This window comes from Melanerpes formicivorus, unplaced genomic scaffold (genome assembly GCF_026170545.1).
Source record: "Melanerpes formicivorus ecotype bairdi unplaced genomic scaffold, bMelFor1.0.p_v2 SCAF_58, whole genome shotgun sequence".
In the NCBI taxonomy this organism is placed as follows: Eukaryota; Metazoa; Chordata; class Aves; order Piciformes; family Picidae; genus Melanerpes; species Melanerpes formicivorus.
In genome coordinates, this window is record NW_027142410.1 from 3,324,312 (window position 1) to 3,341,885 (window position 17,574).

The following is a 17,574-nucleotide window of genomic DNA, read 5'->3' on the forward strand; positions in this document are numbered from 1 at the left end:
ATGTAACACATAGGAACTAACAGATGCTTAATGTGCGAGTGCCACATCTGCCTGCAGTTTGATCTATAGTCACCTTGGCAGAAACCCATAGCTTTGGTTTCTGTCTTTTAAGTCAGACAGTCATAAATAACCATGGTGAACCTGCCACCCTGGAGAAGGGGTGACTAGGACAGAAACGGAAAGATACAAGAGCCTTGCTACCAAGGAGTTAGTGGGCAGTACTTACATCCTATAAGTGCGATACATAATTCTGTCCATGGAGAAGCAGTGAAAAAAGGCACAAGACCATTTAGAAAGATTTCAAGACAGACAAGACAAAAAAAAAAAAAAGAGCTTCAGACATTTTGCTTTCCATTATTTGGCCAAATTTTCACAGCGTGCAAAGATGACGACACAAGAACTGAAACAACATCGCCAGACATGGTATTAGCACATAGACTAGGCAGGCCAGAGACCACAACCCATCAGCACATACTTGAGTTTGGAGGACATGTCCTCCGCCGGTCCTTTCCGCAGCATGTTAGCGTTCGTGTTCACGTTCTGCACCCGCTGAGGTTTCTCCTCCACCTGCCTCACCGGAGCAGCAGATGGTCTCTTAGCTGATCGTTTTATTCTTTCCTCCAGCATGCTCATGTCTTTTTCAGAGAGCTGTAACACATGACACTTGCACTCAGTTTGAGTTGTATGGATTTTAGAAGCCTTGGTCATCTATAGGAGATGCGCCACTTATTGCTATATACTGAAGTTCTAACACTACGAGTAGGAATTGTCAATACTACCATCTAGCAGAAAACCAATAATGCTACTCTGGACTGCCAGGGGCTACTTCATAAGCTAGTTAACCCATACTGACATGTTGCATTGCTCAAGGTAGCTATTTCCAGCCCACAGTTTCCAAGAGACCAGTTACCCTGAATTCAAATCTGCTTTTAGTTGTTGCTTGTGGCTGGAAAGAGACCAAACAAAAATTGCCACCCACCTTCCTATATCCTGTTAGGAGCCCAGGCAATGCTTTAGCACTCTGGACCCTATCACAGAAGCCAGAGTTCTGAGTTCACCTGCTCAATGTGCTCATCATTCAAACTCAACACAAGGTAAGTCAACTGAACACCCCAACTCAAGCAATGACAAGAATCATATTTATCTGTTCACCTACAAGACTGAAGGTTACCAGTGACTGCATTGGAACAAATGTAGCTGTGACAATTTTGTGCAAAGTACTCTCAGCACCCCTATGATTTGGAAACCTTCCTGACAAGCCATATGTTTTGGGCCAAGACAGACCACACAACTGAAGTTCAGAAAGTTATGGCTATAAGGGGCTAAAGGATTCAGGTGATAATAGTTCCTAGCTTGGAAAATCCCAAAGCAAACAGACTATACAACACTGAGAAGGAAGCAAACTGCACTCTGACCACTTATTAAAATGAGAATTCCAAAACATTAATGAAAGTGAAACATTAATTCTCATGGAGATTATTATCAGAATGACATTTCAACATTTCAGGAAGATGGAAAGGCAAGTTGCTTCCCTGCTCATCACACTCCATAAAACATCCGTCCAACAGCCTGCACGTACCACAGCGTAGAACACAACGCAAGAAATCCACACAGGCATTAACATAGCATTTTAAGTGCTGTTAGAAACGTTACCAAGACAACAGAGTCAGAGAACACAACAGGAAAAAAAATGGTCTAACAGCTTTTGATCTTTGTCATAATTCAGTGTACTTCAGTACACTTCATCTGTATGCACAGTGATTGTAGACAACAGCGGATCTGCTTTACAGAGACTGGAAACCAAGTTTTGCAACCTTGCAGCTTTCAGTGCACATTAGATGGCATAGCTAGGTATGATTTCCAGAGAACAAACCAGCAGCTATACAAAACCAACACAGTGCTGACAACAAATTTTAAACTGCTGGGAGCAATAAGACAGAGGGAACACACCAAATGTTATCAGACTTGAAATGAAAAACAGTTGGTGATGACAGGCACAAAAAAAAGCTGAGAGTATGTGGAGTCCCAACAACTAGTTAATCTTTACAACTTAATTCCCATGAAGGTCAGTGTTTCGTTCAGTTGTTCCCATTGAGTATTTAATTCATGAACACTCAGGTTATATCCCCCACAATCAACAATAACCACTTAAACTTTTAGAGGCTCTGTAGTGTAGCATCTTTCAACATTACCTAATAAACAACCAGGTTGGAAGAGACCTTCAAGATCATCACATCCAACCCATCAACCAATCCAACCCACCTAAACAACTAACCCATGGCACCAAGCACCCCATCAAGTCTCCTCCTGAACACCTCCAATGGTGGTGACTCCACCACCTCCCCAGGCAGCCCATTCCAATGAGCAATCACTCTCTCTGTGAAGAACTTCTTCCTAACATCCAACCTAAACCTCCCTTGGTGCAGCCTGAGACTGTGTCCTGGCTGCCTGTCAGAAGAGACCAACCTCCGCCTGTCTACAACCTCTCTTCAGGTAGTTGTAGAGAGCAATAAGGTCACCCCTGAGCATGGCCAATTACAAAACAGTACTAACCCCCTTGTCTTTTTTTTATAAAACAACAGAACACAACCAACTTAGTGCCAGTTACACTCACATTTCCAATCAACTTGAACACTTGGTCACCGTGAACATTATAGACAGTCACGATGGTGTTGAGCGCAGCGTTGCGCACAGTGTTGTCCCTGTCACCGATATGAGTTGCCATTTCTTTTAAGGCTTTCCCTGGAGTTGGCTGGCACACGTTCATGCCATATGATTCAACCAAACATCCAAGCTCTTCCAGGCATTCTAAAAGGAAAAAAAATCACAAATGAACATTCAAGTTTAAAACTGCTGGGGAAGAAAGCCCTCCCAGTTTGTGTGTTGCTTGCACAACTTCAGCATTCACTGGAGGGAAGCATTGATCACAATGCTGATGACAGATTCACCAAGTCATTTATGGGATGAACAGCAAACTGAAAGTTCAGACTACTTCACAGATAGCACCTAAAAGCTGACAGCCATACCTGTACTCTTCAGTATTACCCATTACCATATATGTGCAATGCTACAGTTAACTTTACATCCAGGTAGTTTAGACAATTGTGAGCTTACAATGCTATAGCAGATATATTATTGAACTTTCTGGTTATAGTAGGGTAACATATTGTCACAATGACTATAGTGTTGATTGAGCTGCAAACACCAGAGAACATGTAATTTCTTTAAAGTTAAGACAGTTGTACAGTGCAGAGACATTTCTTTCATAGAATCATAAAATCACAGAATTAATAAGGTTGGAAAAGACCTCAAAGATCATCAAGTCCAACCTGTCACCACAGACCTCATGACTACTAAACCATGGCACCAATTGCCACATCCAATCCCTTTTAGAACACCTCCAGGGATGGTTACTCCCACCACCTCCCTGGGCAGCACATTCCAACTCCACGATGAACTTTCTCCTCACCTCCAGCCTAAACTTCCCCTGGCACAGTCTGAGACTGTGTCCTCTTGTTCTGGTGCTGGTTGCCTGGGAGAAGAGACCAACACCTACCTGCTGACAACCCCCCTTCAGGTAGCTGTAGACAGCAAATCAGATTAACTGATTCCCTTAGTCTCTTGGACAATAATGCTGTCACTCTTCTCCCTAGGACTCTGTTACCAGGGCAAGACAACTACTCATCAAGGGAGACTCAAACACAATGCTGATAATTTAAAAGACTGCCTGTCTTGGGAAAGTTCAAAGACACTGAAAATAAAAATCCTATTTTAAGTCCCAGTCTTTGAAAGCATTTCCATAAAATGCTATACCTAGGTAAATCTCACATTTCACTAATTTAGGCTGGGTTACCATGCTGATCCCAATGATCCAATTATTACGATGGGATTCTCAAAGTGTGAAACGAGGCAATTTCGAGTACTCCACAATCTCCCAGACCATCCTGCCATTTCCCACCTGCACGCTGCTTGGAGTTTTTGGATTTTGTCCCCTCCATGATAAAAGTGAACATCTTGCTGGCTGGATAGATTAAACACATCCTGTTCAGAATGGCACGGACATCCCTGCGGATGACGTCTTTTGGTTCTCCCACCTAGTGGAAAAGTCAAAACAGGGGAAGAAATACAGAATATTTCAGCTTCATGATACTGTTGATTCACCTGAATAACATTAGAAAAGCCAGAATTAGTCTCACAAAAGCTATTAACAGAAGGATTTGTTGTTAAAAGGTAAATACACAATATGACACCACAGAATCATTTAGGTTGGAAAAGATCCTTAAGATCATTGAGTTCAACTACTAACACTACCAAGTTCACTACTAACCTATGTCCCCAAATTTTCTCTCTTACACGTTGTTTAAATACCTCCAGGGATGGTGACTCCACCACTTCCCTGGGCAGCTTGTTCTGACATCCCTTTCAGTGAGGCATTTTCCTAACATGCAACCTAAACTTCCTTTGGTGTAATTTGGGGCTGTTTCCTCTCATCCTATTCACTTCTTACTTGGGAGAAGAGACTGATTCCCACCTCACTACAACCACCTTGCAAGTAGTTGTGAAAAATGATAAGCTCTCCCCTTAGCTCCCTTTTCTCCAGACTAAACAAGCCCAGTTTCCTCAGCCATTCCTCCTGAAACTTGTGTTCTAGACCCTTCAGATCTTCACTGCCCTTCTTGGGACATGCTCCAACACCTCAACATCCTTCTAGCAAGGAGCCCATAACTGAAGACAGTATTTTAGATACAACTTCACCAGTGCCAAGCAGAGAGGGACACTCACTTCCCCAGTCCTGCTGGCCACACCATTCCCAATACAGGCCAGGATGCTGTTGGCCTTTTGGACATAAGGTGGCCCATGTTTAGCTGGCTGTCAATCAAAAACTCCAGGTCCTTTTTTGTCAAGCAGCTTTCCAGCCACTCTGCCCCAAGCCTGGAGCATTGGATGTGGTTGTTGATACTCAAGTGCAGGACTTGTTAAACTCCAGGCACTTCTTGGTGTGGAAGTGTTGTGGTCTACAAACACACTGAGGGTGCACAACTGATCCCCTTGTGATAGAAATTAAACTGAATTGGGCCCCACACTGAGTTCTAAGGAATAGCATTTGTGACTGGCTGCCAACTGGATTTAACTCCATCTACATTTGCAATCAGCACACTACAGTGTGTGATATTTTTTATAAGCAATATAACAGGATACTAAGATTAGTTTCTGAACAATGAACCATACCTTCAGGATGAGATAGGGGATGAAAGAGGATGCTTCATTTTCAGTAAGGTGATACTCCTCTTGATTCAGCAAGTTGAAAAGCAATTTCAGGTACTCGAGTGTTTTCATCAAGACACTTGTGTTGGTGTCAAAGAATCGCAGAGTAAGCCATTTTAAGATGAGATCCAGGCAGCTGATGACCCCATCTTTTTCACTCTCCAAGTGCTTGAAGAATGAAAAGAGAACAAAACAGGTTGTGCAAAATGCAACACATTGTTTTCAAGGAAAAGCTATGCCTGATAGTAGAGATTTATTGGACAACTGGTAGAATCCTAAGTATCATCTTTTAACTTCTAAGAAGTAACCCTTGAAGAAATTTTCCTTTCTCTAAGAAATGGCATTAATAATGTCATCATTCCTCTCAAAATCATTCTATGTTAAGGTTTCAACTTTGCAGAAGGCCTACTGGCTCCTCCAAAAATACACATCTGGTTCTAATTCGAGCAGAGTATTTCACAGCTCAGAAAATTTCTGTACCTCATCTACTGCCACAGATTCAAACTTACCTCAATCATAACAGCCAGTGCTTTGTTGTGGTGCTGGAAGTCTGCATGAAACATCTCATCCTGTAGCCATTTGGCCACACAGGTGGACATTTGAGTTTTTAGCTGCTCAATATATTCATCACGGGGAGTAGTGAAATTCCATTTTAATACCTGTAAAAAGCAGCATTTGGAACTCAATGCAACCAATACCTTTTCTTCCTGAAAGGACCTGTAAATTGCATCCCTTCTACTTCTGCTTCAGTATCTGTTTTCAAAGGCTTCTCATAATCAATAAGTATTGGAAAAAATTCAGTGTGTTTGATCACCTTGGCTTGCAGAAAAAGTTTTCTCCATGTGGAGCAGTTATCTTGAGGTCATTACCTTCACTGTTCTCAATTCAAGTGGTTGCTTTCAAGCTATACATAGGCCTATTTACTAGTAAGTTATAAATAACATGCATGTTTTAAGTTACAATTCCCCTACAAAAGCTTGCTAAGGGCAGTTGTTCAATGTGGGTATGTTAAAGTATTTACAATGCATTCTACGACTCCGAAAGTAGTCAAATGTTTTTAGACGAATACTTAATACTTCATGACTGAAGATCATTTCTTGGCATCTGGAAAAAGTCCTTTGGCTTTTATGACAGTGTATACATGCACAAGATTTGGAAATCAGGAGAAAAACACCTCAGTAAACCAGATACTGGCCTGTGAATGCCCACAGATGACCTATGTAATCAATCCACGGGATGAAGCAATTTCACGCCATAGCATGTTTAACTCCAAATAAAAACTCAAAACAATGCCTTAAAGTGATACCACTTGAAAACCTGTGAATGCATTTAGATTTTGCTCACCTTCAGGGCTTTCTCATCTTTCATTCTCTGTTCTTTCCCATTTGGGACTATGATAAAAATAGGACCCGATTTATCATCATCTTCCTTCAAATTCGGCTTGCTTAGCACTTTCTTCCCCTGTACACCCTGAAAAAATCCAGGTATTAACAGGCAGCACAAGGCATAAACATATGCTTCAGTCCCAGCAATTACAAGCATTAGGCACCAGTCAGTTTCATGCTGCTTATGTGTACAAGAGCCAAGGAGAAACTGAAAGAATAACCTTGATTAGAGTTTTAAAAGTATGTGCTCTGCTGCTGTGGAAGCAATACCCATGACATGCACAGTAGAATCCTGTGAAAAGACATATGACTCTCACACAGTGTGCTAGTCACCCACACACATCCCTAAATCCCAATATGGTACCTGTTTGAAAGATTTGCTCTTTGTCAGACTGGTATTGCCTTTGTTGAGGTTTGTGTTAGCTTTGGATAGGCTGGTATGGCCCTTGGACACACTGCTATTAACACGTGACTGCTGCAAATAACCCACAGAAAAGGCTTTGTTGTTAGGCAGCTATTGGCTCCTAGGAATTACTACTCCACACCTTCCATTGCTTCCCAGCAAAGGCATAAACTCTGGCATCAGAGGTTTGACAGAAGAATTCATTTAGGCAAATCAACAACATCCTTCAAGGTCTGTTCAGTTAATTCCTGGTACGAACCTGGACCTACATCAAATATTCTCATTACAGAACTACATTAGACAATGGAAGCCAAAAACCTGTAGAACAATTTCTGGTGGTTGTGTTTTTGGCTTTTTTTGTTTTCCTTATCTTTTCAGTTACAAGATAAATTTTTGAGTCAATAGCAAAAATAAGATAGTTACTGAACACAGACCAGAAAACCCCTAAGCACAAGTTCAAATGCAAGACACTATTAGACATTTAAGCATTTTCCTCCCCTTTCTGCACATGTAACTGAGAACATTTTACCTTTCCTACTGCAAAGGAGAGATTAATTTCTTTTGCTAAGTCAGTTCTAAGTTACTAGTCAAATTAGAACATTGAAACTGCAATGGTAAGACTGAAATCTCAACAGTATAAGACTGAGCTGCTTGCAAGACTAAATTTTTGGCAACACAAACCAAGAATTAAGTAGGCATGAAGTGAATGGGAACACTGTTATTTCAGAGCTCAACCACAAAGGTTCTCACTAAAAGCAGTCCCTAGCAAGGGCTGTACTCTTCCACCTGTAATACATTACATTAATAAGCCACAACTAGTAACTTCATAAAATCGGTACTATATAAAATGAAACCAAAATACCTTAGCTTTAGAGGAGCCTCCTCCTGCTTTGGCTTTTTTGGGATCAGGCCTTGATTCCAAGGTATTCACCCCTGAATCTTCAGCAAGTGCTGGAGAAACAACAGACCATTTCAAAAGATCAACAAGTCCATTTTAGGTCAGCAGAGTTTTCCACTCTTAAGACAGAAGAAACTGTTTATGAATATGACACTTATCACAAAGATTTTTGACCCATAAAGGAAGTGCCTTAAACTCCCTGTTAGCACACAAAGCTTTTATCATTAAGATTGAAATATTTCATCAAATCTGCATTGTCAGGACAACTTAAAAATGCACACACACATATAGAGTTGAAGGCTAATGTCTAGAGCTGCAGATGCACTCAAGTTTGAGAAGGCAAGCCAGCCACAAAGAGATTATGTAGGACTGCTGCTTCAACTCAGCTGTCCCCCACTACCCTCTCTTCTGTGCAGCCCCACAGTGAACTCTACTGAGAAGGGAGTCCAGATTACCAAAAACAAAAGTGAAAACATTTTAAAAAGTGATGTTAAAATCAGGTTAGCATAACCAAAACTTCAATACCAAGTAGATACTTTCAAAGAGCCACTGATGAATGGTTGTGTGGAAAGGCTAAACTCTTACACTGAATGCTGACCCAGCTGCAAGCAAGACAGAACTACTTGTAACCCTAACTGCTGAATTTCTCTCACCCTGCTAAGCATGTTTCTTCTTCTGGCATGTTAACAAGCTTCAAAACCCACCCTCTTCTCAGTCACTTCCCAGAATTTAAGAGAGGTTACCTGATACAGGTTGGAATTTGGCTGCAGTTGCTCCCCCTACCGCTCTGGAAGATGCTTTAGCAGGAGGAGCTGGTTTGGCTGGCATGTTGGCTTTAGCTTTCTCAAGCATGGCCAGCACCTGGTCTTTGGAAGTTGGCTAGACAAGAGACGGGAGGAAAAAACAGAAGTGGTAAATTTGGAAAATTCATGACAGTAATTTCCACAGTAATTTGCTACAAACAAGGAAAACTACAGCAGTTTGAAACAAGCTATTTTGTTTAGTATCTTCCAAAATGTTTGTCTTACAACATCAATGTTTTCAGGTATTTCTGTTCTGAGATAAAACACTTTGCCCATTACATTTCTCCTGCAAGACCTATGGGACACACATGAATCAGCCATCTGTTCTAAGCGAGCAGTCCTATGCCACCAATGGAGTGCCCCAACAGTGACTCAGCACCCAAGAGTCCCTAAGATACATCAAATCACTAGAATCCATCTTTAAGTACGTGTTGAAGGCATACAGCTGGACAGAAACTATCTGCAGGTAGCTTGCTTCCACCCCCCAAGGCTCTAACATCCTTCTGACACAACTTTCAGCCTCCCTGAAAATACTCAGTGCAGCCAAGCTTACATGACTCAAGACAGCGTATCATGAGACTGTCAATGTAACCTGTTACTATCTAGTCACTCCAAGTCACATGATCTAATCCTAGTGACTGAAATACCTTCAGCTTGCTGGTGGCTTTTGCCATCTTCTCAAAGCCAAGATGCATCATAAAGAATGGGAGAGCATCCTGTGCCTTCTTACGCACATCCCCATTCCGATCTTCAAGGCAGGAGTAGAGGTGAGGCACACACAAGAGGAGGTCAGAAGGAACAGAACGGAGGCCAGGCAACTTTTCAGCCAACCAACCAAGGAGCTGAAATAAAGGTTTAAAACAAACATTTTTTAATATGCACTCACAGATCCACCAAGGCCACAAAAGCCTGAAGAGAAGTTCCTTCACATGTCTCTCTAAGTAGGAAAACCCCCACCACTCCAGCCCTCATGAACAAAGATATTCTTAACCAACATCAACTTTCAGGTTGGTAATTACAGAACAATTAAAAATTAAATACAGTTTGGTAATATGCAGCTATCTTAAAACTTGGGAGTCTGGTCTCTTAAGACTGCCCAGGCTGTTTCTCTTCCTCTTGAAGTCACATCTGAAATTCAGCTGCACTTGTCAGCTTCAAACATATTAATGCAACTGCTTCAGTTTTAGTCTTTATTACCATTAGCTAATTTGAGGGAAAACACACTAGCTCTTAAAATGCTGACCAAAACAGAGAGAAGTTGCATTCTGAAGGCACTGAAGTCTGAATGACAGCTACATGCAGGAAGCTCATTACTGCCCTTTTGAGGTTTAACAATGTTATGTTAGTATGTGGACACAGCCACCACATAATGGCAGCATTTTGTCATTTCATTCTACGTTGATAAACATAAGTCCACAGCAGTTAAGGTTATTTTGATGATGCACACATAAGTAGTTTATTTAAGAGAAGCCTACCTCTTGTCTTAAGAAGGGATTTTCCTTTTTGAGCTCCTCTGACAGGTCCTCCCCTTCCAACCACTCTTTCATGCCGGTCTGTTCAACCCAGGCATTCACAGTTGCCAGTGCAGCAGCACGAACATTATTCTGCAGCAAGACCAAAATTTAAGAAGAATGATTCTAAAGAGGAGTCAGAAGATTACAATGGAAGAGGTAGTAGAATCACCTTTCCCACTGAAGGAAATAGCTTCTACATTACAGGCTTTGAAAACTGTATTTTTGTTCACTACTTGAGAAGTGTAAAATTCAGAAGACTTTAGAGACACTCTCAGCTGCAGAACTCACCAAATCAAATACCATACTTTTCCACCAGCATTAGTGAAAAGAAGAAACAAAACAGTTTAATAAAGACTGACAAAGGATGGATCTTTAAAAGCACTTTACACCTGCTATCACTCATTGACAAGAATTTTGGGAGTCTCCCAACTCTCAAACTACAGAATAAGGTCAGTGATTTCTGTAAGGCTTAAAATAAACTTGACACACTCATAAATCAAGGCAAGTAGGTTATGGAGCCTGTTATTAGGGCACTATTATTTAGGACACACATGAGCAATAAGTCAAGCCAGGAACTGGGAAGCCCTCTAATTCCTACCAGTTGCCATCTTCAGTGTTTTTTTCCAACCAAACTTTACAACAGCCTTTTTTGAAGCAGCTATGTGGAGTTATGAGAAGTCAGATGGAATACTTGACAGCCATGGTTCTTCAAAATGTTACCAGTATAGACATGCCTCCACACATCACTCTCCTTTAGCCTGAATTTCTGAGGCAAGCTGATAGTCTAACAGACTAATTTAGCTTTAGTGTGAATCCTTTTTAAATGAAAAAGTAACATCCAGGCATGTATCTAAACAAGTGAGCATCCTGGCACATAACTTGTCCCACCTGTAATCTCACTGAGGAAAAGAAACAAGTCATTTGCTGCAGGTAAGTAGATACTCATCAGCCTCTCTGAGGCCTCAGTTCACCTTAGCCAAGATTAATTTGTCTTCACTGATGCTACCCACTGTTTATTTTCCTTAATTGTTCAGTGGGCCAACCACTGATATTTCAAAGTAGGGCCCAAAAAGGATGCTCCTCATCTTCAAAAACCTGATCAACTGGGTATAACTTACAGCAAATTAAATCAAGTTACCACTATAGCAATGCCTGAATGAGTATATATAATCCTCCACCAGCACCATGGTGCTTACAAATAACATTAGTGCTATGCATGATAGCAACAGTCAACTTCACCACAGTTGGTCTTACCCTTAAACAATGTACTTGCAACTGAAGGGAGCTTGCTGTTTCCTCAAGATAATTGATAAATAAAAGGATCTAACTTAATCATGTAAAATCACAGTTCTTAAAGACTGTTAATGAAAAAACAGTTTGAACCAAGCCTCTTAAAAGCAAGTCGGGGACAGCACAGAGAGCGAGCAGTGAAACAGAACGATTCTGATGAGTGTCCTACCTTACTGTCCCCTAGGACTGTAATAACAGGAATGCCCAAATTCTTCACATGCTGTTTGATATTGGGGCCCATTGCTGTTGCCAGCTGCTGGAGAATGCTCAGTGTTTGTTGCACCTGTGCATAAACAAAAAGGCTTTGATTAAAATATTGCTACAACCCCGTGTGCCAAACTGCCATATGGAGGGAAGCAACACTGCTATACACCTAAGCTTCTACTTTACAACATCTGCTGAAAGATATCTATAACCACACTCCACATTCATCACCCAAGTAAGAATCATATCTATATTCCAAGTAAATTACAGTTGAAGCAAAAATGTTTTCAAACAAAGAACATTTCATTTCTGTCATAAGCAGAGCAATTATTCAAACTATTTTTATTGTGTTGGGTTCTTTCTTCATTTTGTTGGGGCTTTTAGTTGTTGTTTGGGGGGTGGTGTTTGGTTTTTTAGGTCAGAGGTTTTTTTGGTCAGGCTTTTTTGTTTACATTAGATTAAGAGGAAATAGAGATTTTCCTTTTTTAAATCATAAAATCATTTAGGTTCAAAGGGGCTCTTGAAGGTGATTTTGTCCAACCCCACTGCAAAAAGCCGGGATATCTCCAATCAGATCAGGTTGCTTAGAGTTCCATCAAGTTTGACCTTGAATGTCTCCAGGGATGGAACCTCTACTGCCACTCTGACCAACCTGTTTCACCAGCCTTATTGTCAGAACTTCCTTTGTCCCATCATGTTGAGACTTGTGGATCAAGAAATCTAAAGCCCCGGAGCGATCCTCCATGGGAGAACCACCTCAAAGCACCAGAAAGGAAGCATTTTTCATAAACAGGCAAATATGATGTAGAAATGTGCAGTTCACTGTTCTCTGACTATTGATTTCACAACACGAGGATGATCAGAGGGCTGGAGCACCTCTCCTATGAGGACAGACTGAAGGAGCTGGGGCTGTTCAGTCTGCAGAAGAGAAGGCTCCAAGGTGACCTCATTGTGGCCTTCCAGTATCTGAAGGGGGCCTACAGGAAGGCTGGGGAGGGACTTCTCAGGATGTCAGGCAGTGATAGGACTAGGGGGAATGGAATGAAGCTGGAGGTGGGGAGATTCAGGCTGGATGTGAGGAGGAGGTTCTTCCCCATGAGAGTGGTGAAGCCCTGGAATGGGTTGTGCAGGGAGGTGGTTGGGGCCCTGTCCCTGGAAGTGTTTAAGACCAGGCTGGACGAGGCTCTGGCCAGGCTGATCTAGTGTGGGGTGTCCCTGCCCACGGCAGGGGGGTTGGAACTAGCTGATCCTTGTGGTCCCTTCCAACCCTGACTGATACTCTGATACTATGAACATTGTGACAGACTCAGTAGTAAGCAAGGTTCAGAAATCAGAAGTAGTTTGTCTGAAACAGAACTCAGAAGTATTTACCAAGATTTTGTTGGAGTCATTGAGACGGCTCTTCAAAGCAGCCGGAAGTTCTCCTATGTTGGGCTCTATGAACTTAGCATCGTTTATTATGCTTGTCACTTCATCTAAGCCTTCCTTTCTGATCTTCCAGTTTTTGTCCCCAATCTTAGACACTAGTTCAGCTGTGATCTTATCACTGCAAGACAAAAAGAAGAAAGGCTCAAGCGCCCATCAATTTAGTTGTGGTTTAGTATTTGCTTCAGCACCACAGACTGCTTAGGAAGTGTTTATAAATGCTCAGTTTTGAACTGTAGTGAAATGATTGTTGCCAGGTTGTAGAATCCAAACCTACCCGATATCTGTTCTTGGCAAGAGATCCACAACGTCACTGCCGACATCTTCCTGTTCCTCTTCCTCACCGTCATCCCCAGCTGCTGCACTGTGCCTGGAAATGCCACGAGTTGGGACAGGTGCTGTCTGCCCTTGCATCTGCAAGGAACACACAAAGTCAGAACCAGCTATTTTACACTTTCTCATCTGACAACAGAAGTAAACACACTTGCATGATACAAATGTACTGTTTCAGGGTGGAAGACTTCTAAAACTTCAAGCTGTTAAAAAAGAAAAATCAACAAACCACAAACCAACACCAAAACACCCACCCTCCTTTTGAAATTCATCACTATTGGCACAAAAAAGTGATTGCTGACATAGGTAGACATTACAAGTTGGCAGCTGCTTTAGGGACAACTGAGAGAGACTAATAAGTTTGTCTCTCTTGGTGTACTCAACAAAGATAAAATCACTTGCTGTTTGCCCAGACAATATGTATTGGGCAGAGCCACTAAGGACTCTTGGAAGGTGCAAAGATAACATTGCTCACTGGGCCACAGCTGGCCTACAACAATGACCCAGCCATTCACGCCTTCAGGGCAAGATAATCTCCACCCATCAAGTACCCTGGGCAGGGTGACACAATGGTTTTTACCACCTGTTTCCTGATGTGTAAGGAATGTGGGGGGCTTGTCTGGATGGAGATGGGGGAGATTCCCCCCCCCCATCCACCAAACACACAGCAATATACAAAGATTTCCAGGGAAACGACCTAAGGATTATTTCCTGCCCCTGGAATTCCTGAGGGACAATACTTGAATACATACCTAAGGACTAAAAACTGTATAAAAGACTTGAGCAACTACTGGTTTGTGAGAGAAACAGAGGAGAAAAATGGAGATGAAGGAAACACAGGAGACGGAGCATGCCGCTGAGAAGGGAAAGCCAGGACAATGCTGCTCTGGAGAAAAGAGGCTGCCCAGAGGACCACAGCTCTTCTCCAGCCAAAGCCTCAGCACCCTTTCTCTACAGACCCAGGCTGCCCAGAGGACCACAGCTCTTCTCCAGCCAGAGTCTCAGCACCCTTTCTCTACAGACCCAACATCTCCTGCAGCACCTTTCCTCCACAGACTTTAACTGTCTTGGGGGGGGATGAGGGGTGTGGTAATATAATTCCTTGCTCTTCTCTCTCTCCCTCTCTATTTTCTCCCTCTCCCCTTCTTATGTCCACTTTATTTATGTAATAAATAGTCTAGCTGTTGATACTTTGGCCTTGTTTGTGCCTCTCATTTCACATCACAGGAATGTTCTAAAGAACTTGAGTCTCTTTCCCTCTCCGGACCGAGACGACAACACAACAAACCTGGGTCACATAGCCACAGGACAGATCACAGCATTACTATTGATTCCAGCTACCCAAGTTTCCAAGTAGTTTCAGTGATGCTTGGCAGTAAGAGCACTATGCTTCCTACCTTTTCAAATTCTGCATCTATCTGGGAGAGAAGAGCTGGCTTCTCATCCTCGAAAAACATCCGCAACGGAGGTCCCACATAAAGATACATGACTCCCAGTAAGGTAATGGCAGAAGTCCTCACAGCCTGCCAGAAAGAGGATAAAAGCACTCAGTCTCCAACTCAAGCACTGATAATAAATCAGGATTAAAATGCTAACATTTACTCACTGGGTTAGTTGCAGCAAGAGCTGTCTTCACGTTACTGATAAAAGCTTTGACGTTCAGTCTGTAAGAAAAAGATATGCTATGTATGTAAAATCCAACACAGGAAGCACCAACAAGAAACAAAATCACCACAATAGGCTAAAGAAAGAAAAATGCACTGAGGACAGTAACTAACTTAGAGGCAGAAGCTATTTGCACTTTAAAAATACCTTCATCACAGGTACAGCAGAAGACAGCTATTTGAATAGGAAGAGGTGGGCTAGGGGAAGAGCCTACTGTGAAAATCAATACAGCAAACAAGATAACAGCAGCCATTGGTATCAATTATGACAGCTAGGAAGTCTCACCCACATGATTGCCAGGACTGAAATTGTGTCTAGAATAACTGTAGGCACCTGAAATATGGCTACTTAAAAGGTAAGGCTTTTTTTTTTTTCCTTCTTTTGTTAGTCTGTCTCAGGATGTTCCAGAAAAAGGCAGAGATTTAGAAAGATAATATATATATAATTACAAGAGAAAGAAAGGACGGTGTAGATCACTGAATCCTCTATAGCACCACCACATTCAGCAGAAAAGAAAACAGGCAATCTCAGAAGCTTCCTTTGTGTAGCCTCAAGCACTGCTGTTCTAGTATTGTATCTGTAGATTATCATGCTGGAACTACAAACATTTTGGGGAATGTGCTGAATGAGAGAGTTTGCTTTCCAGACTTCAACAATGTTACTATCCATTTGATAGCTGCAAAACAGTTTGGATACCCATAGTAACTGCCCAAAGTAGTCAAATCAATATTTGAAGTCCTCACTGCTTAGAAATTTGGTTCTCAAAACTGAACTGTATTACATATGCTTGCCCAGGTTAAGAGACTGGTGATCAAAACTAAAGGCATGCTGTCCCTGGATACCATAGAGAATCGGCCACAACAACCCCATGTAGTGCTACAGGCTGGGGTCAGAGTGGCTGAGAGCAGCCAGGCAGACAGGGACCTGGGGGTGCTGGTTGATGATAGGCTGAACATGAGCCTGCAGTGTGCCCAGGCAGCCAGGAGGGCCAATGGCATCCTGGTCTGCATCAGGAACAGTGTGGCCAGCAGGAGCAGGGAGGTCATTCTGCCCCTGTACACTGCACTGGTTAGGCCACACCTTGAGTCCTGTGTCCAGTTCTGGGCCCCTCAGTTTAGGAAGGATATTGACTTGCTGGAGCGTGTCCAGAGAAGAGCAACCAAGTTGGTGAGGGGTTTGGAACACAAACCCTATGAGAAGGGGCTGAAGGAGCTGGGGTTGCTTAGCCTAGAGGAGACCCAGGGTTGACCTTATTGCTGTCTACAGCTACCTGAAGGAAGGTTGGAGACAGGCAGAGGTTGGTCTCTTATCCCAGGCAGCCAGCACCAGAACAAGAGGACACAGTCTCAGGCTGCACCAGGGGAGGTTTAGGCTGGAGATCAGGAGGAAGTTTTACACAGAGAGAGTGATTGCCCATTGGAATGGGCTGCCTGGGGAGGTGGTGGAGTCACCATCACTGGAGGTGTTCAAGAGGAGACTTGACAGGGTGCTTGGTTGCATGGGTTAGTTGGTTGGGTGGTGTTGGATGATAGGTTGGACGCGATGATCTTGAAGGTCTCTTCCAACCTGGTTTATTCTATTCTAATTGATTTCTTTCCCTCAGCACTAGATGGAATAGTGTCTATTTGGTTGGCTAAAACTCTATCCTGTTATGAGCCACAAAAACTCTGCTAAGGAAAGCAATAAGCATGCTGGTTGGTAATGTCCTGTAGACTATCAGCTTGGGGTTTTTTTACCTGACCTATAGTGATCCACCTGGCTGCAGATGTATCCAAGGAGAAAAGGAACTACAGGCATACAATAAATGCCACAGCTCCTGGCCCAGCCCATTCCTACAGTATACACAGTTTAAGAAAAATGCTCTTCAGACAAGGTTGAGTGATGAATAAAACATCTGGCAATGAAAGTGTCCCATTAGTAATGGCAGATACTGTCATTTACATTTAGAACTGGAGGAGCACCTGAGAGTGCATCAATCTAAGAAGTAAAAGCTTAGATGCACTTGCAGCCACTCTGTTTAGACCATTTTGATAGTTAAGAGACTCTTAATCCTGGATTAGAAATATTTGCATTCAAGTTTCTCTTAGTAATTTACTTCAAAGACATACCCAGAAAAGCCAAACTCTTTAATCGCGTTTGAAAGCCAGTTCAAAGTTTCTGACTGGTTTTTAGGATTCTTCTGAGAGAAAGCCATAGCCACAACCTGGAACAGAAGAGAGTTAAGTGTAAATTTTCACTGGTGAACCAGGAGACAAAGCATTGTAGTGAAGGCGTGAAGACACCTGCAAAACACCACAGGGCATTGCAATGAAACAAGTATCTGGGGTAACATAAGGAAAAATTTGTTGTGTCACTGAAGCAGAACACACCTGCAGCTGAAGTACTTCAA

General features: G+C 42.4%; 1 protein-coding gene across 7 annotated transcripts in view; it reads right to left on the bottom strand.

Annotated features, from left to right (window-relative positions):
- The window catches only part of CKAP5 (cytoskeleton associated protein 5), a 58,506-nt gene that overhangs the window by 11,395 nt on the left and 29,537 nt on the right, over positions 1–17,574 (bottom strand). For 4 of the 7 annotated variants that reach the window (XM_068161519.1, XM_068161522.1, XM_068161520.1 and 1 more), the window contains exons 18-35: positions 17,294–17,388; positions 15,127–15,184; positions 14,918–15,043; positions 13,465–13,601; positions 13,134–13,308; positions 11,728–11,841; positions 10,230–10,358; positions 9,402–9,596; positions 8,695–8,830; positions 7,916–8,004; positions 7,015–7,125; positions 6,610–6,735; positions 5,775–5,924; positions 5,230–5,433; positions 3,959–4,094; positions 2,615–2,808; positions 476–648; positions 227–250 (exon numbers count right to left, since the gene is read on the bottom strand). In XM_068161519.1, coding sequence (XP_068017620.1) covers positions 227–250; positions 476–648; positions 2,615–2,808; positions 3,959–4,094; positions 5,230–5,433; positions 5,775–5,924; positions 6,610–6,735; positions 7,015–7,125; positions 7,916–8,004; positions 8,695–8,830; positions 9,402–9,596; positions 10,230–10,358; positions 11,728–11,841; positions 13,134–13,308; positions 13,465–13,601; positions 14,918–15,043; positions 15,127–15,184; positions 17,294–17,388 — 2,372 coding nt within the window. The remainder of the gene's footprint in view (positions 1–226; positions 251–475; positions 649–2,614; positions 2,809–3,958; positions 4,095–5,229; positions 5,434–5,774; positions 5,925–6,609; positions 6,736–7,014; positions 7,126–7,915; positions 8,005–8,694; positions 8,831–9,401; positions 9,597–10,229; positions 10,359–11,727; positions 11,842–13,133; positions 13,309–13,464; positions 13,602–14,917; positions 15,044–15,126; positions 15,185–17,293; positions 17,389–17,574) is intronic. The other 3 variants (XM_068161526.1, XM_068161523.1, XM_068161527.1) reach the window with 3 other exon arrangements.